This window comes from Fundulus heteroclitus, chromosome 7, assembly GCF_011125445.2.
Source record: "Fundulus heteroclitus isolate FHET01 chromosome 7, MU-UCD_Fhet_4.1, whole genome shotgun sequence".
Lineage (NCBI taxonomy): Eukaryota > Metazoa > Chordata > Actinopteri > Cyprinodontiformes > Fundulidae > Fundulus > Fundulus heteroclitus.
The window spans coordinates 29984105-30008192 of NC_046367.1; the positions used below are offsets into that span (position 1 = coordinate 29984105).

Sequence of the window (24088 nt, forward strand, 5' to 3'; positions counted from 1 at the left end):
ATGACTTGGCCGCTTGCATCACCGTGCGCCGGTGACGTGCGGCGTCTGGGAGCTGTCCCAGGAATAATGGTGCTGAAGCTGCAGCACCCATCCAGCAGCCAATGATCACAGGAGGATCCGGAGTCTCTGTGCGGGCGCTTTTTCACCCGGAGCAGGACGGTCCGACAGCCCTGTTGGATTTTTTTTGTGTGTGTGTGTTATATACCGGATGGATTTGAACCCTCTCTTGCTCGGTCTTCGGATGCGGAGAGATTTAATGGTTTGGGAATGTGAAGGCTTCCCGGAGAGACGTGCATCTGAGACCTGCAGTCCGGATGAGAATCTGTGAGGGATACAGAGAAATTGCGGATCGTGTTGCTTGAAATCATCCGTGTGTGTTTCTTCAGGTAAGACCAAATCTGCTTCCCAATATGGCAAACCATCGGCTGACTTAATTTGGCCAGGATGCCGTACAAGATCGACATCAGATTTGAGCTCTGCTGGTTTGAATCGCAGTGGCTTTATATTTAAAGATTAAAGTGCTTATGTTCAGTTTTTCAAAGGTAGACTGCAAATCAGGAGGGAGAAGCCCAGGTAGTTCATAATGTAGCAAGTAGTTTTAATTATAAGGCCATAAAAGAAGTGACATTTTTAGCCTTAAGAATTAATCCATATTTCCGTGTGTCTAATATTTGATTTTCCTCTCCTAGCTTTTTTTTTTTATTCTAATGGACCTAATGGCTTCAGACACTTGTTTGCATCGATGGGATTTAATTCCATTTTCTGTTTACATCTTCGTGGGAACACAATAACACTAAAACCTTTGGAATAGTGATCCGACTCAGCATCAGATAAACTAAAAAAAAAGGCTCAGTCAAACCCCGACCATCGTAGTTCCATCCAACCACGTATGCAGAGGTGTTTGCTTATGCCGGGGACACAAACGGCGCTCGTCCTCCAGCACCTGGGCTCGGTGCTGTGATCTTTTCTGGCCGGACACAGCCCGATGCAGCGCGGCAGGGGCATGCTGAAGAGCCGCTGCTGCGTCCTGCTTGGTGACCTGAGGGTGCTCCTTCTCGGGCCACGGGCACCGCCGACACCGCTGCCTCCGCTGACCCCCATGAGCGGCCAAGCGTCGGAAAGCCATGAGGCGAGCGCCACCGTCCCCGACAACAACAACACTCTAACGCGGAGCCACCACCAGCAGCAGCAGCAGCAGCAACAGCAGCAACAGCGCGGAGGGGACCGAACTGTGCCGTCTGCGGCCGGAGCCGCCGGGGCCCCGGATGGAGAGCGGCCGGTTGGGGGCTGGGTGGACGCCGCGGAGCTTTCCGCGGCTCTCCGCGGCTGCAGCAGCTCCTCCGATGACTGCTCAAAGGGGAAGCTGGAGGAGAGGTTCTCTCTTACCAGCTACACGGAGAGTGGCTTCAGGACGCCTGTCTGCAGGATCTGCTTCCAGGGACCAGAGCATGTAAGTCCTGGGGAAAAATATTCCTCTTGATCATAGCAGGATTAACACCCCCATTATGCGCCTCTAGGGGCTAATGCTGAGGGATCCTGCTTAATTACATGCAAATACCACGAGAAACTGACACATCTAAAATCTATCATGCAGAATCGTCACAAAATACTGGCTGTCTTACAGATATATATATATATATATATATATATATATATATATATATATATATATATAGGGTAATATATATATATATATATATATATATATATATATATATATATATATATATATATATATATATATAGGGTAATATATATATATATATATATAGGGTAATCAATGTTCGTGCTTTTTCAGATCGTGTTCGTGCTTTTTCAGATCTTCTTGCCTACTTCATGTAGTCAGACTGGTCCTGTTCATGCATTTTTTTTTTTATTCTACAACCTTGGGTATCACTAGTATATTTGGCCATGGTCCCGGGTGTGGTAAGGGAAACTGAACTTGGCTTTGTAAAAATGTAGTTAATCACAGGTGTCTTAAGTTTAAAATGGAGGGGATTACTTTCCCACATAGAGCCAGGTTGCTTTGGATAACTTCGTTGAGGAAAGGAAATTAATAAAAGGTGCTTTTTATTTACGCAAATTAGCTTTGATAACCTATTTAATTCTCTAAAACATATAAATGTGACAAAATGGCAAAAACAACGGGAAGAGGACAAATAGTTTTTCAGAGCTACATATAAACTATCAGCACAATGTTTTTGTAAGGCTGAATTGTATTTCACCCCTTGCCCTTTATTTTTGTTCCTCAGCCCTGTGTTTCTCGGGATTTAGTGTGTCCCAATTACTTCTGCAGCATAAAAGCACACTAATGCATACCCATGGGTTTTATAACTGTTTATATGACATTTACGTGCATACAAAGTCACATATGTTTTTACAGTAGAAGCCAAAACTGATGATTCTCAGCTTTTTGAAGAAGTGTTTCCTTTCTCAGCGGTTATATTGAGTAAGTTGCCAGGACATATGGGGAGGGAAGGGCTAAGCAGAGCCTTAAAGATGAAATTGAGCCTAAGTTTGAATCCCATTTAACCTTCATTCTTAGGCCACAATCAAACATTTGTTAAGAATAGAATGTCCCAGTTGCTTGTGTGGTGTTTGGGGACGGTGACGGGACATTACATACCAGCACTTAAAAACTGACATGTTTCAGGGGACCTGCTGAGTTAACATATTTTCAATTCCTTGGTAACTATTGATTGAGATGTCCTGTTTGATTTGTTCCTGTATTTTTCACGTGGTATTGTTCCTATACAGCACAAAAAAAGGTTATAATAGGAAATATATATATATATATATATATATATATATATATAAAAGGTAGGGTGTCATGTTTAAAATTTGCTCAAGTGGTATAAAAGGTGCCCAAAGTGTGCCAGGAATGTATCCCCCACACCATCAAACCACCACCAACTGTGCGCTTCCTTTCATGTTTGAGCTGCTGCTGAAATCAAGACTCATCGAACCAGGCAATATTTTTCCAATTTCTCTCCAATTTTGTTGAGCCAGTGTGAACTGTAGCCTCGGTTTCCCATTCGCAGCTGACAGATTTGTGGTCTTCTGCTGCTGTAGCCCATCTGGTTCAAAGTTGGACGTATTGCTCGTTTAGAGATGGCATTCGTCACACCTTGGTTTTAACGAGTTGTTATTTGAGCTACTGTTGCCTGTCTGTCATCTCAAATTAGTTCGGTTTCTTCTGACGTCTGACATCAAACGGGCAATTTAATCCACAAAACTGCTGTTCACAGGATACTCCGTCGTTTTTTTTTTTCAGGCCCTTCTCTGAGATGGTTGTGTGTGAAAATCCTAGAAAATCAGCAGTTTCAGAAATACTCAGACCAGCTTGTCAGGCACCAGCAACCATGCCACATCCAGAGTCACTTAATACACTCGTTTCTCCATTCTGATGCTCGGTTTGAACCACAAGTCCTAATCACCATGTCTTGAACCCTAAATGCATTGAATTGTTACTAAAATCTTTGGCTGTTTCACAATTTTTCTTAACAAGCAGTTGGACAATGGCACATAATAAAGTAGCTGGTGTGACATTAATTGCCAATTTACAACAAATGTCATCTCAGCCTCACAAACGTCCATTTCATATATAATACAGTCCAATTCAGCCCAAATTCAATTTAAATTTACAAGATTTCAAGGAATTATGTGATTATTCCATAGTTTGATTGGGGTTATTAACAATGTTTCTTTACTTCTCCCAGTGGTTAGACTTTGTTTCAAGTCGTCTGCACTGATATTTTATGGGCTGGAAGCTAAAATACTTAAAAACCACTGAGCGGAAAATGAACATTGTCTTCTAAGGGTAAAAATATCTGTGAGATTGAGACTTGGTAGAATAAAAGAGCACATATCTAATGAAGCTGTGTCACTGGATCACATTACAGAGATGCAATTAAGAGCACAACAAAGCACAGCTATTGCAATAAATATGTCTGTGCTGAGGCAGATTAATGGGTTTTCTTTTTTTCACTTTTAGAGGTTATTTATTCTTCTCTGACACTGAAGTCTCCTCATTTGGCACCACTGGCTGAGAAATCCTGGCATACACCTCTAGGATCTCACTGCTACTCGGTGTTTGTTGCTGACTTGCTATTTACTTAAACAAATTTAAGGAAAAAAAACAAATATATATGCAGTAGTTAGAAAGCAGCCTTTTTCGCTTCATAAGGGCTGGAATAATCAGACGATTCGGTTATTTTCTGTTTTGGGGTTTACCGCCCCAACTTCTTTTCCAAATTAAAGAATAATAACATTTACTTTTAGTGTCTTATTAAGTCAGCCACACAGCTGATGAACTAGACTTTTTCCTCTCCCTATCCCACTGCATGGCTTGTAAAGATAGCTGCTGCTGCGGCTGCTGCTGCCGCCGGAGGGATAATGAAAGACCTTGTCCTGGCGGCTGACAAGTGTGGAGGATACGCAGAGATGCAGGAACAACGCATTACAGTCAGACACATCAAAGCGTTACCTGCATGACAAAATCAAATAATACCGCTGCCTCTGCTCCTCCTGTCCGCCACCCGCGACAGACAAATGTTAATGATAATAATGTAACACGAGAGCAGAAGGAAACAGCCTTCAGGTTAATCACGTTGCACTTCTACACGCTGGGGCCATACTGATGATAATGTGACACTGCATCAAACCGTGCGGGAGACGACGTGAGACGAGATGGCTGCAATAAAAATAAAGCTAGAAATTACCTATAATTCCTGCAGGATTGTAGTATGATTGCTTGTCAGCTGGATGCGTTAGCTGATCCGCCAAGGCGGCAGAAGTGAAGAAGGACCACTCGCTGAAGGGTAGTTAGAAATTAGCAGAGATATTAGAAAAGCGAAACTTATAAAAGAAATATGTTGAAGAAATCCAGTCAAAATGTCCTGTCATCTGCTCAAAAGCTTGATTTTTGCCTCTAGCTGAAAGTAAGAGGAATGTATGAATGGAAATAAGGTCATATAATGATTTAAAAGCTTACACCATATGTAGATTCATTTATTTGTATCTACATAATTCATGTTTTGAGTGCTGTGAAAAAGCTTTTGCTTCTTTACCAGGTGTTTGGGTTTTGTGACTGTTTTCAGTATTTCCTTGTTGTTTATTAATGTTCATCTGATGTGTTTCCACATTTGTTTATTCCTGTATTTGTTTCCCTTGGTTCTATTTTTTCCCCTTATCTTAGTATTTGTCTTTTCCCATTGGCTTGTTTTCTTGTGTCTTAGTTCAGCTACTCGTGTTAATTAGCCTCCCTTCCTCAGTCTCCCTGCGCTCTTTCTGCTCCAGCCGCTTCCCATGATCTCCTGATTAACTCACTTTCATTCACTGTCATTCTCTACTCGTTCCTCAGTATATAAGCTCTCTAATGGCCATTTATTCATCATCAGGATCTTCCGTTACTATGTCCATCACTTCTTATGCCTGTCTCTTCCCCATATTGCCGTTCGCTTTCTCCATCCAGGCTCCTTGTGCCATGCTGTAAGTTTTTGTCTTTTTCTTTTAATCTTTCAACTTGCCATGCCACTCCCCAGATTCTGTCGGTGCTTTGGTCCAGCTCCCAAGCCCCATGCACAGACATTATGTTTCACATTGCTAAACATCTGTGATATTAGACAAAGATAACCTGAGTAAATACAAAAAATGCAGTTCTCAAATCAGCTTCATTTATTAATAGATAGGCTAACCAGGCCTGTGGACTCTAGAAACTACTTACATAGAACCTGTCTGACAAGATGAAATAGGCTAAAATATCATCCAAAAGTAGCATGTTGTCAAAAGAAATTCAAGATCTACCGACAGTCACTGGCATCTTTTAATCTAAAGATCCACAGAGAGAGCCATTGTCCAAAAATGGTGAAAACAACAGTGGTTAACTTTCCCAGGAGTGGCCAGTCTATAAAATTACTCTTAGAGAAAATCAGCAGCTCATCCAGGAGGTCACAAAACCACCTGGACCTACGATACACCAAAAGCACTGCAGACCTCACTTGCCTCAGTTAAAGTCAGTGTTCATGATTCAACAATAGTGAAGAAACAGAGCACAAATGGCTTCCATTAGCTATCCTGAGTTTTAAAGCCAAAACCACTCTTGAGCAAAAATAGCCCAAACGTCATTCTCACACCTGCTAAAGAACATCTTTATCATCCCCGGCACGTTTGGTATGATATTGTGTGGACTGATGAGACAAAACGTTAGAAGATGTGCATCTTGTTTCATTCAAAGAGCATCATACCAAAGTTCAAAGACGGTAACAGGGGATGTTTTGCTGCCTCAAGATGTGACATGTTGACCCGGCACGGTGTCATAGCTGGAACCTTCTGCTCTGGACCTGAAGGTCCTGAAAGAGCATTTCCAGCTAACAGTTTGTGACGTGAAGCTCAAGCACACCTGGGTTAAGCTTAGGAACGACGGTCACAAGCTCACTAGCAAACCCACCTGAATGGATAGAAAAGAAAGGTTTTGGAGAAGCCAAGTCAAATTCTGGACTTAAATTTCATTTAAGCTTGATTGTAGATAAAGCTGATAGAGATCAGTCATGTTGTGGCTGAATTAAAACATTTCTACAAAGAAGAGAGGCCCAAATATGCTTAATGGCAGCTGTTGCCACAAAACCAGTTTTTATATTTAGGTAGAAATTACTGTTTGAAATAGGATCCTGTTTGCTTGGGCAGCTTGGCCCCTTAATAAGTGAATTCATATTTGGAAAAACTCCTTTTTTACACTTTTCTTAGTCTGATGACGAGATTTGTTGGAAACATTTAGGAGTGGCAAAAAGAAATGAAATCTGTAAGGGGGCCAAATACTTTTTCACCGCAGCGTACTTCAGAGCAGACAAACGTCTCAGCTGCAACGTTTTTTTTTTTTTTTTTTACAGCGTTCACACAGCAAATTAAAAAGAGTCTCAGATAAATTGGTCACACTTTCTATCGGCCGCCCGTCGAGACCACCCTGATGAAAACGTCCCACCTCGTCTGTTCATGGAAAACCGACAACCGAGGTGAAGAACAGGACTTCTAATCCGAACCAGCTGATTGTTCTTTCTCCTTTAACTCAGCAACAGATTCCCCGTATCGCTTCGTGTCCTTTCTGCTGCGTATAATCTCTCTATGTGTCATCTACTAATTACTACATCACCAATTTTGCATATCTCTCCACCTCTGGGCTCAGCCTTTGTAATTATTACTGGCATGGGGTTCAATATGAGACTTGGAGACAAGGCGTTGTCATTGTTTTCTCAGAAACTCCACAGATAGTCGGCAACACTCTGCACAGCATACAAAGTGCCGCTTCCCATGGCCTCCTCCAACAAGTCTCATTAAAGCTTCCCTGAAACATTGCAGCAAGTCGATAGCACTTGATTTCATCGCATCCCATCAATATGCATGTTTATATCTTCCTTTTTTTCCCCTGCCGTCCATGAGTTGTTGCTTTGGGTGGAGACCAGATATGGATCTGCTGAGGTGTAAAGGAGAATGAGGCTCTGTTCGGGAAGAGAGCTGAGTGGGCTCTCTGTGTATCCCTGTATGTTACAAGCACTACAGGCATTATTTATCCATTTTATTTTATCCCCTTGGATGTCACCCGTACTACGTCAGGCGATATCCGATCTGACAGTCCACCTCCAAAACACTTCCATCCTCACGCCTTGGAAGGTCGACACAGAATAAAAAAAAAAAAAAGGCGCAGGTTTTTTTTTCCTCCAGCATCCCACTGAGAAAGGGCCTTGAATATCCGAGAGAGGAAGCCACTGAAAGATGATTGCGTTCTGATTTAATATGACACCACAGAATGAAATAAGCTCGTGTAATAGAAGCCCTCTCCATGTTTTTTGAATGCTATTTTCTGTGAGGTGAGCTTCGCAGTTTGGATTCTGCTCTGTTAAAGGGTAGGTTTGCCTTTCCTTCTCTATTCGTCAGAGTATTCAAATAGTCAAAAGCATACTTAAACGGTTTTCGTCATGGCAACTGAGAGGGTATTTCTTCCGGGAAAAGCAAAGTTTTTAAAAGGTTTTCTTTGAAAAATGATTAAAAAACAGGCATAGGTTAAAGAAGTTCCTTCTTTAAGACAGTAATTCAAGAAAGTGTAGTGCATGGAAGGGACAATAAAACCTCTCAGTGTTTAAAATTTTCACTGCAAATCTTTTATAGTTTGTCTCCACCAGCTTTGCATACGAACAAACTAAGCTACTTGGTCCCATACGGCTTGGACTGGTAGTTGTCCTGTCAGTAGATTTTCACAAATTAGCTGTGAATCTCTGCAACTCCTCCAGAGTAAGCATATATAGGCCCCTTGGCTGCTTTTCTAAAGTTATTAAAACTCTGGGATGCTGTTTCTTAATCTAACCCTGCTTTAAACCTCTCCACAACGTTATCTCTAACCTTCTGTTGATTTCTTTGGTCTTCTTAATGCTGTTTATTCCCCTCTAATGTTCTCCAACAAACCTCTGAGGTCCTTACAGAACAGCTGGATCTAAACTGAGATTGAATTACACACAGCGTCGACTCTATTTACTAATTAGGTGTCCTCTCAGGGCTTTTAGTTGCACTAGATTTTATTTAGGGGATTTTTTTTTTTTTAGAAAACTGGCATCTGTTGGCCCTACTTAAGCATCTTTAGTTACTTTAACACTATTGTTTCATGTCTTAATGAGAACATAATAATATTGTGTAGATACTACGACTGAAGACAAACAAAACAGCATCTGTTGAACCTATCTATGCATATTGTGTTGATTCAACATTACTGTTTCCTGTTTCCTTAGAGAACGTAATAAAATGGTGCAGATACTACATATTGTGAAAAAATAGCACATTAGGATGTTCAGTTTACCTTGATTGAAACTGAATGAATCAATTTAAGTTTACTCGTGACAGCAGGTATCCAAAAATACCTGCTGTCATACCTGCTGTCACAAATCGGCATCATTATGTTATCGTGTGTACTGAGAGACGAACGTGACTTCATGTTCAAGAAGATGTTTAAGAATTCGTAATCAAAATGAATGCGGTGAAAGAAATTAATTTTCCTGAAATAATCTGTTACTCTAGTCGTACAGAACGCACCGTTGGTTCATCGAGTGCTTGCTGCACGCAAGCGTATTGTCCTCACCTGTCCGCTGTCCACTAAACTTAACATCGCAAAATATAAACCTAAAATAATCAGGGGAACAGAATATTTAAGGGGAAATACATTTCACACAGGGAGCCCAGATTCAGATTACAAGTCTGAGAAAGTCTTCTATAATACAATGATCAGATAGCTCACAGAGTAAGGAGACATGTTTAGCAATCCGCAGGATTGAAACCAGTGAGGTTTCCTTTTACTCAAAACCCCGCCCCTCAGCTTTAATTGATCAAATAGCTTTGGAGGGAAGTGATTGAGCTGTGTTGAAGTGAAGTGACCAAGTCATCTTGGATTAATGCAACATTATAGACTGCTGCGAAAGCAAAAGGTTGGTGTGCAACCGATGTCCACTACTGAATGACGTTTTCAGTGTATGAATCCCTTTGCAAGGCACGGTACCCCTCCGTTTAGCCATAGATATTAATACTGAACATGTAAATGTTGCAGTTTAGCTTTCTTGTTTCCATATCAGTTGATGGACGTGTTATTTATAAAAATAAAAAAAATCAAACATGAAAACACGTTTCAACCTGTTATTTGTTCTATTTAGGGAAAGGTCGTTAAGAGAGTTAACAGGGGGTTCCCTCTTGCTTGCAGCGTTTGCTTTATCCCAGCCTCTGGTTTTAGAGCTCACCTTAACCAGGATCATGTAGCACAGAAGTAGCACTTTTACTGCTTTTAAATCCAGATTCAGAAACCTTATCAGGAAATCGTTATGTCATGCACACCTAGTTAAATACTGAGGGATATTTACATGTGTAACCGATCCTACACGGTTCTATGATTTGTTATTTGTAGTGTTTGTCAAGCCAACGGCGTTTCTTGCTTCTTCACAGTAATAAAAATAAAAAATAAACAAGTGAGGTTTCTTTCTTAAATCCTAACAGGGATAATGCACTTGGAAAATATGTTCTCAGAGCACAAAGAGAGGCCTAAAGGGTCAAGTTGGCATCATTATTTCTATATGGCCTCCCAGCATCGAGGCACTCTGTATGCTGTCAGTGGGCAGGATGGCTGCTCAGGCCATTTGTTTGGAATGGAAGATAAACAAGTTACATAAACACATCACTTCCTTTTTATTGTTATCTGCATTTGCAGAAGCAAACAGACAGAAGCTGTGCATGCGTAAAAGTCCACAGAAGTCCTTTAAATGTCACCATCTTTGCAACTGCTTACAGAAAAGCATCAGTATAGATAAATAAATCTGAAATGATATGGTCCGCCTTTAGATTTATACCTTGCTGGGCTCGTTGTCCTCTTCTAGACTACAGAAACAAATAGAGGAATCTGTTTTTAATGTTTTTATGGAATAAATCCTTGCGGCCTGAATATTATTGGCTATTATGAAAATTACTTTCATTCAGTTTCTGTGTGAGCTAGTTTATTATACCACAGTTTCCCTCAGCCAGAGTTAATAGAGTTCACTCGTATTGATTCCAGGCTCTTATGTGAAGAGCCCAACCTAATTTATTTTCATTGCATTATACATACATAGCAATAGGAGCTAATTTTCTAAGGAGAAAATGAGATGTTCAGGGTTGTTTTTGTGGGGGGGGGGGGGAATAATGCAGCCAAAGCAGTGTATTTCCTCATTGTATGCGTGTTCATGTTTTACTCTTATTTCTATTTGATCAGCAAAAGGACAGTAAGTTACCACGTTGTGCACGTGTCGGCTGTAGTGCCACGTTTGTGATCGGACTCCGCTGCTTCCTCAGGCCACTGTTGTAAAGGAGCGATCCGGGTTTCAGCTCTTGGCTGCGATTGGGCCAGTCGCAGCGAGCGGCCCGAGTCCCACTGGACTCGACAGAAGTGTTCTGGTGCTCCTGCCAATACACTCCCACCCTGGCCATCTGTAGATGAGCCTTTTCTCCTGCAACTCACTCGATTTTCCTCTCTTCCCTTCAAACCGGGGTGCTGCTCCATCTGTCGGAGATGTCAGCACAATAATGGGGAAATATTTTGGAAACTTGCAGCTTTTTTTTTTTTTCTTTTTCTGTTTTCATCTTTCTTCTTGCTATAGACAGGAAGAGGAAACGCTGCATTAACCTCAGAATTTAATACCTCAGCTAAAAGATGAGAGGAAAGGGGTTTGTTACATCAGACTGAGTGGGCTAGTTTATGTATGTATTGATTCACCACAGGCCTCTCTTTCTACCACATTAAGATGAACAATCCCCAAAGGAAGGTTCTTACATTGTTCTCAGGGCGGGTCGTGAATTTATTGGGTACATTCAAAACTTTTGGATCATCATCAATGTCGAGATTGTGCCTTGAAAAAGCAATCATACTTCTCCAACTTTTTCACATTCCTTTTATGGTCCAGATGAAAAATGTCAGTGTGTTTCATTGGCTTTTATGTAATAAAACCAACACAAAGTAGTGCACAATTTTAAAGTGGAAGGAACATATTTTTCTTTACAATTACACATTTGAAAACTAAAACAATTAGTTTGCATCCAGCCCCTTTTACACTGTGACCCCTAAATAAAATATGATGAAAGCAACTGCATTAATACGTAAGTCTCCTAATGAACTTGCAACTGTGTGTAATTCAAATCAGTATAAATACAGGTATTCAGTGGAGGCCTCAGTGGTTTGTTTTTAAATTACAAATTTAAAAACTGGTTTAGATTCTTGGCTACAATTAAAGGGGGCACACTATGCTTTTCAGTTCTTCCCTATTCATCTTGAAATCATTCAGTTGTGGTCTAAAAAAAGTGGAACTACAGTGTTTTGGCCTGAAGGACTCAATGATTTAGCCCCACATTGACCCTTTTTACCCCTGTTCTAAGGCGTGTCTGAGAGCAATGTGTTTCGGTGCTGTCTCTTTAAATCTAAAGTATTTAAAGGTTTTGCAGTTCTTCAGCAAATAATGTGACATAATTGTTAAAAAAATGGAACAGAGAACAGAGAAAACGGAACGTCTTAAAAACAAATATGGCTGAAAAAGAATATAAAGATATCTACACAGCTTGTGGACAGACTACATTCAACTTCTCTGCACTCCCAGAACGTGGATTTTACATAATATGCCCCCTTTAAAGTCCCCAGTTACTGTGTCTCTATAAGCGTTGCACATCTGGAGTCTGACATTTCCGCCCATTCTTCTTTGCAATGTAGCTTAAACCAGAAGGTTCAGTTTTAGTCATTTCTGACCAGAGCGCCTTCTTCCACACGTTTGTAGCGCCCCCTACAGAACTTGTGGAAAACTTTAAGCAGCGCTTCTTTTGTGTTACTTCCAACATTGCCATTCTTTCATGGAGGTTAGATTTGTGTAGTGGACTAACAGTTGTCCTGGGAAAAGATTCTCCCATCTGAACCGTTGATTTCTGCAGCTCCTCAAAAGTTACCACGAGCCTCTTTGATTAACACTTTCCTTGGCCCGGTGTATCCGTTTAATTCGACAGACATGTCTGCCATTTGTGTGAACACTGCTCAGAGGGATTTTCAGCTCTTGGTATATTGTTTATAACCCAACATTGCTTTAAACCTCTCTACAGCCTTGTCTCTGACCTCTGCTGTGTTTCTTGGTCGTCACAATCCTGTTTGTGCACTAATGTTCACTAACAAACTTCTGAAGCCTTCACTAAATTGCTGGATTCATAAAGTAGTATTTTTAGAAATAAAAATCTGCTTTATTTGTCATTACAACTACAATCCAATGAAATGTGTCCTCTGCATTTGACCCATCCCTTAGCTGTGGGCTGCCACTGAGCAGCACCCAGAGAGTTTTCTGGGCTAGAGGTCTTGCTCAAGGACCTGGAGAGGTAGTCTGGGGGATTCAAACCAGGGATCATGCAGCCTTCTCACAATGCAAGCACCTTGCACTAGGCTACCACTCCCTTGGATACATACCGAGATTAAATATTACACCCGGGCTGCCTCTTTTTATTAATTAAATTACGCTTGGAAGTAATCAGGAGCACTGGGTTGTATTTATGGGTATCAGAGCAAATCGAATGGATACCAATGCACATAATACTTTTCATAATAAAACATTATTGTCCTACTTCACAATTACTACTAGTGCTGCTACACTTTGTTGATCTTACTATTAAAAATCCCAGTAAAACACATTTATGTCTGTGGTTGTAATTTGGCAAGGTGAGGTAAATTAGCTTTTAGGGAAGGGCAAAAGCTCTCCTCAGTTTTTAAAGCTCTGTAGGCCTTAGAAAGCAGGTTTGGTTAGAAGTAAATATATTAACTATATGATGACAAATCGATTGAATGTTTTTAATTGATTTGAAGGCTTTCTGAAGCCTTAATGTTATGGAAAATGTGAGCTAAATGTCTCGCTTAACCCATCTAGAAAAGCTAAAAATAAAGAACTAAAAAAACTTTTTTTTTAAACTGCCTCTATTAGAACTAAAACAGGCCGTAAATGAAACTGGTTCAGAGGAGGAAAGTAAAGACATGTTTTGTTTCAGCTACTTTAATCACCACCTGAATGCACTGTAAATTAAAACACTTTATTTTTAACTAATAAAAATAATAACTATTATTATTTTTCTCCTGTTTAGTGACATCAATCAAACAGCGTGCAGTTAAAACAAGGGCTGACATACAGGATTAGTATTGTCCCCTTTAGTAAAACAACCTGAAAGTGAGTTAGGAAATGTTATTTGAAAGATTAAACGTGCATGAAGCAACCTCATTTAAAACAAGTAATGTACCACAATTTTGTTCTTCGGGTCTTTGGCACCAGACTGAAAAATTTTAGGAAAATAAAATATGGTCAACTATAAAAGCAGCTTTAGTCTGAAAAAAAACAACTGTTGTGATGTGGAAGAAATGAAGCCATCATAAATACGTAAAATGTGACAGTAGATCCTGAACAATTTAATAGGTTTGTTTGTTTTAGAGTTGAATTGTAGAGGATATATGGCACATTACACTTTAAAAAAGATTATAGTTTTTTACATTACAACAACCTCTTTGGACGTATCACATCTCTGTCACCGCCGCTGATGCTAAATCTCAGGGAGATCTGCAAAGTTTCTAGTATTTGTAGTCACGAGGAACAATGTCTTACTGGAGACGACCCCTTCATTCATACAGTGCTACTGTATTACCTGCAACTGAATTTATTGTTTTGTCCAACACTTTATTCATGTAACGCGCTGCTGCTTCAGTGCAACTTTAGCGTAGTATTTTGCATCTTAGTTGCGCTTTGTTGAGCTTTCATCTAGCCTTCTGTGGCTAATCCTCCATATTCAACAGCAGCAGTAATCAAGTATTTTGCCTGTCAAGTAGGTGTAAGGCAAAGCTTTCATTTCACACCTGACTGGCGCTGCGAGCTGCAGCCTGCTCTGTATATGGGAGTGTGTGGTCCTGTATCCAGTGCACATTGAAAGGGATTGTAAAATCAATAAGCCAGAGTAAAGATATTTATCTGTATGTGTAGTGTAATTCAGAATATTGCATGTAGGCGGGTAACAATGGTGGAGCAAATAAGATGAGAAAACTTGGTGTCGTCTGCCTGTCAGTGATTACTGTAGGCAGTGTTTTCCTCTGAATCACAGGCGTCTGTCAGGCTTTACATAACGAGTAAATACAGCACGATTTAAATTTATCCACAGCTGAATGTATTTCTCCAGGTTATTATGAAATAGGATCCATGAAACAGGCAGGGTTCCCTTGCAAAAGTCTGGAATATGACTTTAAGTCTAGATAAATATGCAAGTAATAAAAAAAAACAGCAGAGTAGAAAGTGATTGTCTTGTCAGCCTTTATTTTTTTTTTCTTATCTAAAAGACAAGCACCAGATTTCCTGATTGATTTCGCACATAAAAAGTTGTTTTAAAATATTTATAGTTTTAGCTCTAGAATTACTAACAATAAACAAAGTGCCTTGCAAAAGGCTTCATCTTTTTCATTATTTTGTCACAATAATACCAAAACTTTCAGTGTATTTTATTGAGATTTTATAAGATATATCAACACAAAGTAGCAAATATAATTGATAATTGTTTAGTTGTCAACAGGACAACCATGACTGCAGACAAGACCAAAACTGAACTTTCTTGCCTTCATGTAAAACGCCCTGTGTGACAGGAAACTAACACCTGAAAACATGATTTCCATTGTGAATCCTGGTGGTGGCAGCATCATGCCATTCTTCTAACAGCAGGGACAAAGACGCTTGTCAGAGTTGGTGGTAATTTTCATGACGTATTTAATGATTTAGAATGGCCTAGTCAAAGTCCAGAACTTAATCAAGTTGATGATCTACAGCAAGACTTGAAACAGATGCCATCCATCCAATCTAGCCAAGCTTAAATAAATTAAGTAGAATGGGCAAAGATTTCAGTTTTTAGTTGTGCAACGCTGGTTGAGACACAGGCCAAAATAGGGATGGGCGATTTGCACTTAGAACTTATCACAATAGTTTGTACTATTTATTTTGAAAACAATATTTATAATCCTTTATATATATATATATATATATATATATATATATATATATATATATATATATATATATATATATATATATATATATATATATATATATATATATATATATATATATAAAAATCTGTAAGACAGCCAGTATTTTGTGACGGTGCTGCATGATAGATTTTAGATGTGTCAGTTTCGCGTGGTATTTGCATGTAATTAAGCAGGATCCCTCAGCATTAGCCCCTAGAGGCGCCCAATGAGGGTGTTAATCCTGCTGTGATCAAGAGGAACGTTAATTCAAAGCAGCAAATGTTGTGTTAAAGCACTTTATAGAATAAAAGTCAATCCAATCATATAGACAGATTCCAAAAGTCCTTTGCATCTAGAAAAAAATATTCTAGTTATAAAAAACACAGTTTCCAATTCATTTTTATAATTGATAAAACATATTCTAACTAAGGAAATGCTGCTCGATGCAGTCAGTTTGAATACAAACGCTTGCTGTACACTTTATGGATTTTTATTCATAATACATTTTTAAAACCATTCTTTTCCTTCCACTTTACAATTTTGTGTGACTTTGTGCAGCTCAACGGACATAAAATCCCACTAAAACATAGTTTGAAGGTGACAGAGTGAAATTCATACAGCAGTTAGAGAAAGGGCCTTCTCACTGCTTTGTGACCGCTAGAACCACCAAAGACCAGGGTTGTAAATGGCACTGTTAAACTTAAACTGAGTTTGGTTTGGAAGCCAAATAAAAAGAGGAAAGATAATTCTAAATATTTTTATTTCTTTTAGGTATCAAACTAAATGTATTACAAACCGATCTTTCAACAATGCACTGCAAAAAGGGAACTCAAAATAAGTAAAATTTTCTTGAAATATTTGTATTTTTTCTTGATTTGAGCAGGTAAATAAGACTATTTGCAAATAGAATAAGATTGTTGCACTTAAAGTAGGAACAATTCATCTTCATCGTCTTATTTCAAGTGCAGAACAGCTAATAATCTTATTTTAGGGGTAAAAATACTCATCCCATTGGCAAATAGTCTTATTTAGCTGTTCAAATCAAGGAAAAATATACTAATTTCAAGAAAATTGCACTTACTGTTAGTTCCCTTTTTGCAGTGTGCATATATATTGTAGAACATAGTGCAGATTTTATAAGTTTAAGTGCTACTGGTTCTGAAATAGAGCTGATCTTCCCGGTCCAGAAACCAAAGTTTTCTCCCTCGAGCCGGAGTCAAACCAGCGACCTAAGGATGTCCATGCATACTCTACAGTCCTCCGCTCTACCAACTGAGCTATCGAAGGGAGATAAATAAATAAAATAATGAAAACCCAAACACAATAGAAAGAATGTTAAAGAAAAATATGGTTCCCTGACAAGCAAAAACAGTAGAAATCCTTCCTGACTGATTGTTTGTCCCTTCTGCAGGGAGAGCTCCTGAGCCCGTGTCGCTGCAGCGGGTCGGTCCGCTGCACCCACCAGCCATGCCTCATCAAATGGATCAGCGAGAGGGGCTCCTGGGCCTGCGAGCTCTGTTACTACAAATATCAGGTCATTGCCATCAGCACCAAGAACCCGTTACAGGTAAGCGTCAGGAGCAAAAAAAAGCACCACTGTAAAAGTTCACTTCCCTTCAGATTCGATCACATTCCCCGAAAATGTTTACAAGTCCGGAATAAATAAGAACAACTACAAACACCACCCAAACAAATACAGTAAAATGCTGAGTGTTAAAACATTTGTTTACACGTGTCTCATTTTAGAGCATATTTAGCCTTCATATCGAATTGTTTGTTGGATGTTAAGCCTGAAACTCAGTTTTCAGGACTTGCGCTGTAGTAAAAAAAAAAAAAAAAATGCAGCAGCTCTAGTTTTCCTTTGATCATAAACCAAGGAGGGGAAAAAAGGGTTTTTGAATTAAACAAGTCTTTTCCTCTTTGATCCTTAAAACAGAGAGAACACAGTTTCCTCTCGGATTTAGTTTCTGTTGATGTGACAGGAGGATTATTGAGAGAGTTCGTGGTGAGACTGATTTCATTTACATAGATCTGGTGCTACACAGTCCAGGTGGAAAGTTTACATACTGTCGCATGTATAAACACTGTATTAATTTTGGGTCTTTCAGAATTCATCTAAACAGTTATCTTTATAGAGAGAAGCAGCCACACTGGGTTCCTTGCTCTGGATGGCCAGCATCTCCTGGCTGGTCTGGTCCTCTTTTATTGTAATATTTGGGTAAATGCTCTTTTTTTGTGGCCACCAACAAAAGCTCCCGGCATATTTCTGGTTGGACTTTTGATCACTCATCTTGATTAATCAAACTGACTTCTAGATATAGTAAACACATTTCCAATAGCCTATAACGTTGTGATCTTACATAAGCTTAATGTTAGCATCGATTCCAAACCCAGTTTTGTGTGCTTGAAATCGTTGTCATGCTGGAACATCCAGTTGGGTCCAAAGTCCAGCTATCTAACCCAAGCTGCACTGCTAAAAGGGAACTAAAAGTAAGTAAAATGTTCTTGAAATAAATGTATTTGTCCTTGATTTGAGCTGCAAGTTTGAGTGAGCTGTCAGTGGAATAAGATTTTTGCACATGAAATCGCAACAATTCATCTCTATCATCTTATTTCAAGTGCAGTATGTCTAATTATCTTATTTTAGGGATCAAAATAGTCATTCCATTGGCAGATAATAATATTTACCTGCTCATATCAAGAACAATTAGACTCATTTCAAGACTATTTTACTAATTTTCAGTTCCCTTTTCGTAGTGTGCTGCCCCCCCCCCCCCCCCTCAGATGAAAGAAAACTATTCATCCACAACCCAGGAACCACCACACCTCATATCTGCCATGAACTTGAAGATGCTTGAACACCAGTCTCACTCCTCAACATGACGCCAGGTACAGGTCAACATGGAAAGGACACCTGCTCCAAAGTCAACACTCCTTAGCTTGACTAATTGGAGAAACATTTTGTGGTCAGATGAACCAAGAGGAGAAGAAGTATGCTTGGAGGAGTCGTAAAACCTAAGAACACTGTTCTAATTGTCTGGCATGGTGGTAGTACAGTGTGCTACCTCCAAATTCATCAAATTCTCTACAGCTCACTGAAAATGGGACCCAATCTGATGTTCCAACAGGGCAGTGATCCCTTTTTAAATAGATACAACAGATTCTGGAATGGCCTTGACCTTAGCACTATTAAAGATTTATAGATTATGCTAAAAAAAAAAGCTTGGTTTGTGGCAGAAAAGAAACAGGTTGAAATGAGATCTACCATTTATGCCAAGACGAGTTGTCAAATACCCGCCAGAATCATGCCGGAGGCTTGTTGACGTCAAGTGTTGACGGTGTGTTGGTGTGCAATTTGACAATGGGGCAAATGGTGCAGCTGCACCCAATCAAATTAAAAAAATAGATCTCCCATATTGCAAAATATGGTGGCCTGTTTATCATTTTCACCTGTGTGAATTGGAGAAATCCACTCACATTGCATACCTGTTCAGTAGGAAGAACTTGCTGCAAAATGCCGGCAGATTCCTGTTAATACAAAATGAGAAATATTCTCATGCAACTTTCTCTTGTGTTCTATTAGCTTATTTAATGGAGTTGAATTTTTGTAATTACTTGTATTTTTAGTGCATTTGTAAAATGTTATTGTTTTTTTGTTGTTGTTGTTTTGCTTTATCAAACAGCTCTCTCTTGAATAAGAGATCTTGGACCTCAGTGAGAATGCCGTTATTTATACAGGTATTCTCACTGAGATCTAGAATCTGGACCTGCATAAATACAGGTAAAGGAAAAAGTTGGTGTCTCGATGCAGTCTGCTGTTTTTTTCTTTTTTTTAGGTCTTTTTTTAATCACCTGGCATATCAACTTGGTTGCATTTATGAACAGGGTTGCAATATGAATTGTAATGTATGCAATTGACTGAATGTGTCTTTATGATTGAATTGACTTTATATTTCTGCAAATTAATAGGATCTGATGGTTTTGCAAAGTGTGTTGTAAAAATATTTGTTGCGAATTGGCGTCATAAATAAACTGAGTTGAATTATACGTTTACATTTTTAAAAATGGGTTCCATGTCGCCTACATCCGTCGTGGAAAAAGAACAGTTAAGATCATATTAAACACCTTAAATCATTATGCCGCTCATTCTATGATGATGACCAAACCTGAAACAGATATATTTGATGTTTTTTTTTCCTGATTGTCTTACATTCAATTAATTTTCTTAACTTACTTTAGAGCTAGTGATTATTCAAGTGATTTCTGCTTTGTTCTGTGTTGTTTTGTTGTTTTTCAGTGAAGTCAAAGGGTAGCAAAGAAAAGCAAGGCTCTAAAGGGGTGTTGTGTGTCCTCTTGCAGTGGCAGGCCATCTCCCTGACTGTGATAGAGAAGGTGCAGATAGCGGCAGCCATACTGGGTTCCTTGTTCTTGATGGCCAGCATCTCCTGGCTGGTCTGGTCCTCTTTCAGCCCGTCGGCTCGCTGGCAGCGCCAAGACCTGCTTTTCCAGATATGCTACGGCATGTACGGCTTCATGGACGTCGTCTGCATCGGTGAGGAAGCCCGCGGGAGACACAGACGACCGTTGCTCTCGCTGAAGTGTCAGACGGTGATTTAGAGTGATATTGAGTGCTTCCAGTCTGCTCGCATTAATCCAGGTGTGCTCAGGAGGCAGAAGTAAATGTCACAAATGTTCAGGCCGGAGCCAATATTTGTGAATGCAGGCAAACCATTTAAACTATTGAGAATCAATAACAATCAAATTAATCCATGCAGCACAGTCAGTTGTTTTATATTCATTTGCCTTGTTTAGTTAAGGGTTGCATGGCCACAGTTTCGCAAATACGGTTTTAATCGCTACATTAAAAATTAAAACCCGCTGCATCAAATTTCATCTGATAAATAAAACATGAATGCTAGATATTTAAAAAAAAAAAAATCCTGCTTTGCACCAACCAGAACTCTATTTTAATCTCTAGTAAAAAGCTGCAGCCTGAAATTTTGGGAAACTTCTGAAGCTTGCTGTGCGCTGTCATAACATCAGAGGTAATAAGGAGCAACGAGGCATCTTTTAGCATTTTTTTTTTCCAACCCCTGAATTCGAGTGGGTGTCCAAAATAAAACTTATCCCATCTGTACTGTCAGCTGGCTCCTCCGTCTCTGCTGCTCCACGTGCTTTGGATGAACGCCACGTTAAGAAAACTCCGACTTGTGCTGCAGCAGACAGCCGCGCGGCGAGAAGGGGGGGACGAGGAGATTGATTGTCTCCGGTTTGGTGGCGAGGATTGACTGCGCGGTCATTAGCTTGGCACTTTACAGAGATTAACTTGTCACCTGATAGACGTAAAAGAGCAGAGACCTGATTAGCCAGCAAAGGGAGAGCAGCAGAGGGGCACAGTTAAGTAACGACTGTGATCCCAGGGCTGAAGTAGTAATAATAAGACATCAAAAGTTAGCTCTCTTATTTTTACAGAGAGTAGTTACACTTTATTACTCACCGTTCACGTTTATAGTGCCTTGCAAAGGTGTCCTATTAACGTTTTATAAATATTGTTCGTAACGCATGCAAGTAATGCGTAATTGTGAAAGGGGAAAAAGGTCTAAATGATTTTAAATCTGAAACGTTTGCCATTCATTTGTGTTCAGCTCCCTATACTCTTGTACCCCTAAATGAAAACTAGGGCAACCAGACGTCTTCAAAAGTTACATACCTAGTAAATATAGTGCATCTGTGTCTAATTCCATTCAATTTTCAATTCAATTTTATTTATATAGCGCCAAATCATGAAACATGTCATCTCAAGGCACTTTACAAAGTCAAGTTCAATCATATTATACAGATTGGGTCAGATTATACAGATTGGTCAAAAATGTCCTATATAAGGAAACCAGTTGATTGCATCAAAGTCCCGACAAGCAGCAGTCACTCCTGGGGAACCGTAGAGCCACAGGGAGAGTCGTCTGCATTGTACATGGCTTTGCTGCAATCCCTCATACTGAGCAAGCATGAAGCGACAGTGGGAAGAAAAACCACCCATTAACGGGTGTAAATCTCAGTGTAAATCCAGTTGTTCTGTGAAGGCCTGAGGAGGTTCCTTGAGAACGCTGTGAACAAACGGCATGATGAAGACCAAGGAACACAACAGACAGGCTTGAACTACTGAACAAATCATGTCCACCTATCTAAACGGAAAGGCTGGGCAAGGCCGGCATTAGTCAGTGGAGGAGCAAAGAGCTCCCTGGTAGCTCTGGAGGAGCTTCAGACATCCACAGCTCAGGTAGGAAAATCTGTTGACAGGAGAACTCAGCAGAGCTGGATTTTGAGGGAAAGAGCCAAGGACGTTTCAGTTTTTTAAAGAAATCCATATGAACTCCGCTCTACAGTTTACCTCAAGCTGGTCAGTGTTGACAGATGGAGTTACATACAGGAAAAGCCTAGTAGAACGCTTGTTAGAGGTTTATATACCAACAGGACAATAACCCACGACATTCAACCTGGTTTAGATCACGGGTGACCGACTCCTCTCCTCAAGATCTACTGTCCTACATGTTTTAGAAGTCACTCTGCTTCAGCACACATAAAGTAAATTAACGGCTCATTAGTAGGCCTGTGTAGAAGACGATAACACGCGGAGGAGGCAATGGAGTCATTAATCCAGCTGTGTTGAAACAGTGGAGCATCTAAAACATGCGGGACGCTGGCTGTTAAATACTGGAGCTGGTTACCCCTGGTTTAGATCGATCATGTCTAAGAACGGTTCAGAGAAAGTCTCGACCTACAAGTTCAGTTAGGAATCTGCAGCCCGACTTGAAAGTAGGAGTCCACAAACACTCTGCATTCAGTCTGGCTCTAGATGAGCTCAGTGGGCAAAGAGTTTACTCTCTAGATGTGCAAAACTGCTGGAGACATACCCCAAAAGACTTGGAGTCGAAATTGCAATAAAGCGTGCTTCTATCAAGTATCGTGAGAGGCTGAATACAACACAAACAACCCTTCTCACATTTTTATTTGTGAATAAACTACACACAGGTTTACTCTATTTTTTATATTTACTAATCAGGTCATGGCAGTTCAGAAGGCAATCTGTTGCACTGCATTTCAATTAAAGGTATCGGAGTGAAGGGGGCTGAATACAAACGCATGCTACGCTTTTCATATTTTATTTGGGAAAAAAAAAGAAGCATAACTGATGTCTACTTTCTGTTGGTCTGTTGCATAAACTACCAATAAAATACAATGGTTGTAATGTGGCAAAAAGCTAGAAATGTTAAATGGATATGAAGCCCCACATAGCCCCAACATAAAAGATATAAATAATTAATCACAAAATAGATCCAAGCTGTTCCAATATTTAAACCCTGAACAACACCCCGTTAAAGGATTTATTAGATGCTAATAATTGTCACAGGTTACAGTAATAAAACTGGTTGTTCTGTTTACCTTTACACCACTTGATCTTGCACATCCTCGGGGTCCAGCCAACTGCTGGCAGGACAGACTCTAATTTTCCAGATACTGAGTTCAATGAACATGAATCAATAAGCAATTTTGGGCCGAGATAAGACGTTATCGAACTAACTGCAGAGACCAGATGCCTCGTTTTTTTTTTTTTTTTTCCCCCCCGAACCTTAATCCAAAAACCAGTGATTGTTGCGGTGTCATAAGTTGCTCAGTGGCTTTACTTGATAGTACAAATAAAGATTTTATCTCGGCTTTGTGGCGAGGGCGCTTGACGAATGGCTTCGTTTTGTTCTGCCACTGTGTCAGCGTAAACTTTTCTGCCGACTTTAACGCTGAGAGAACACTGCAGAGGCATCACTCTGTGGTGTCATTAAGGCTGCAGCCAGACTCTGACTTTGTCTCACCGCCGCTCTCCTCTCCACAGCGCTAATCGTCCACGAGGGACCCTCTGTGTTCCGCATCTTCCACCGCTGGCAGGCCGTCAACCAGCAGTGGAAGGTTCTGAACTACGACAAATCGCTGGACAGCGACGACCTGAAGGAAGCTGCCGTGGACAGGACTCTGTCTCAGCCCGGCCAGGGCTACCAGAACGGGATAGGAGCGTCCACCTCCAACTCCTCCTTGATGGTGGTGGCCTCCACGGCCGACGGCTCCACCTCCACAGCCGTGGTGACGGCCGCCGGGGAATTTGGAGCGCCCGTGGAGGCCGACGGCGGCACCGCGGTGCCCGACCAACACTGTCCCTACAACATCCTCCACCTGCTGAGCCACCTGAGGCAGCCAGAGGCCCGCAGCCAACCCAGCCAACCCAGCAATAGCACAAGAGAGCTGGTCATGAGGGTCACCACAGTCTGAACAGTCAGTTGAGGCCTTATCCCACACAGAGCTGAAAGATTTCTGAACCAGCTGACAGTAAAAAAACAAACAAACAAACAACTAAACAACTAAAAGTGCTGTCTTAACTGCACTGGATTGATATCATGTTCTTGTTTATTTTAAAATGCATCTTTAATGTCCTGACATTGATTGAATAAAAGTCAAAGTGGTTTGATTTGCAAA

At 40.3% G+C, this 24088-nt stretch overlaps 1 protein-coding gene and 1 non-coding gene across 2 annotated transcripts; one reads left to right on the top strand and one right to left on the bottom strand.

Moving 5' to 3' along the window:
• Nucleotides 1-56: 56 nt before the first annotated feature.
• march4 (membrane-associated ring finger (C3HC4) 4) lies at nt 57-24088 on the top strand. Its single transcript, XM_021324437.2, has 5 exons — nt 57-386; nt 690-1450; nt 16980-17135; nt 19928-20120; nt 23454-24088. The coding sequence occupies exons 2-5, from the start codon at nt 986-988 to the stop codon at nt 23882-23884; spliced, it is 1245 nt and encodes a 414-aa protein (XP_021180112.2). The 5' UTR covers nt 57-386; nt 690-985; the 3' UTR covers nt 23885-24088.
• trnay-gua lies at nt 16770-16855 on the bottom strand. The gene is given in 2 exon segments: nt 16770-16805; nt 16819-16855. It is a non-coding gene; the product is annotated as a tRNA-Tyr (tRNA).

Coding starts and splice junctions, on each gene's coding strand:
- march4 (XM_021324437.2), top strand. CDS start 986: ATGCAGCGCGGCAGGGGCATGCTGAAGAGCCGCTGCTGCGTCCTGCTT. Junction 1,451..16,979: donor GCTTCCAGGGACCAGAGCAT/GTAAGTCCTGGG, acceptor TCCCTTCTGCAG/GGAGAGCTCCTGAGCCCGTG. Junction 17,136..19,927: donor GCACCAAGAACCCGTTACAG/GTAAGCGTCAGG, acceptor GTCCTCTTGCAG/TGGCAGGCCATCTCCCTGAC.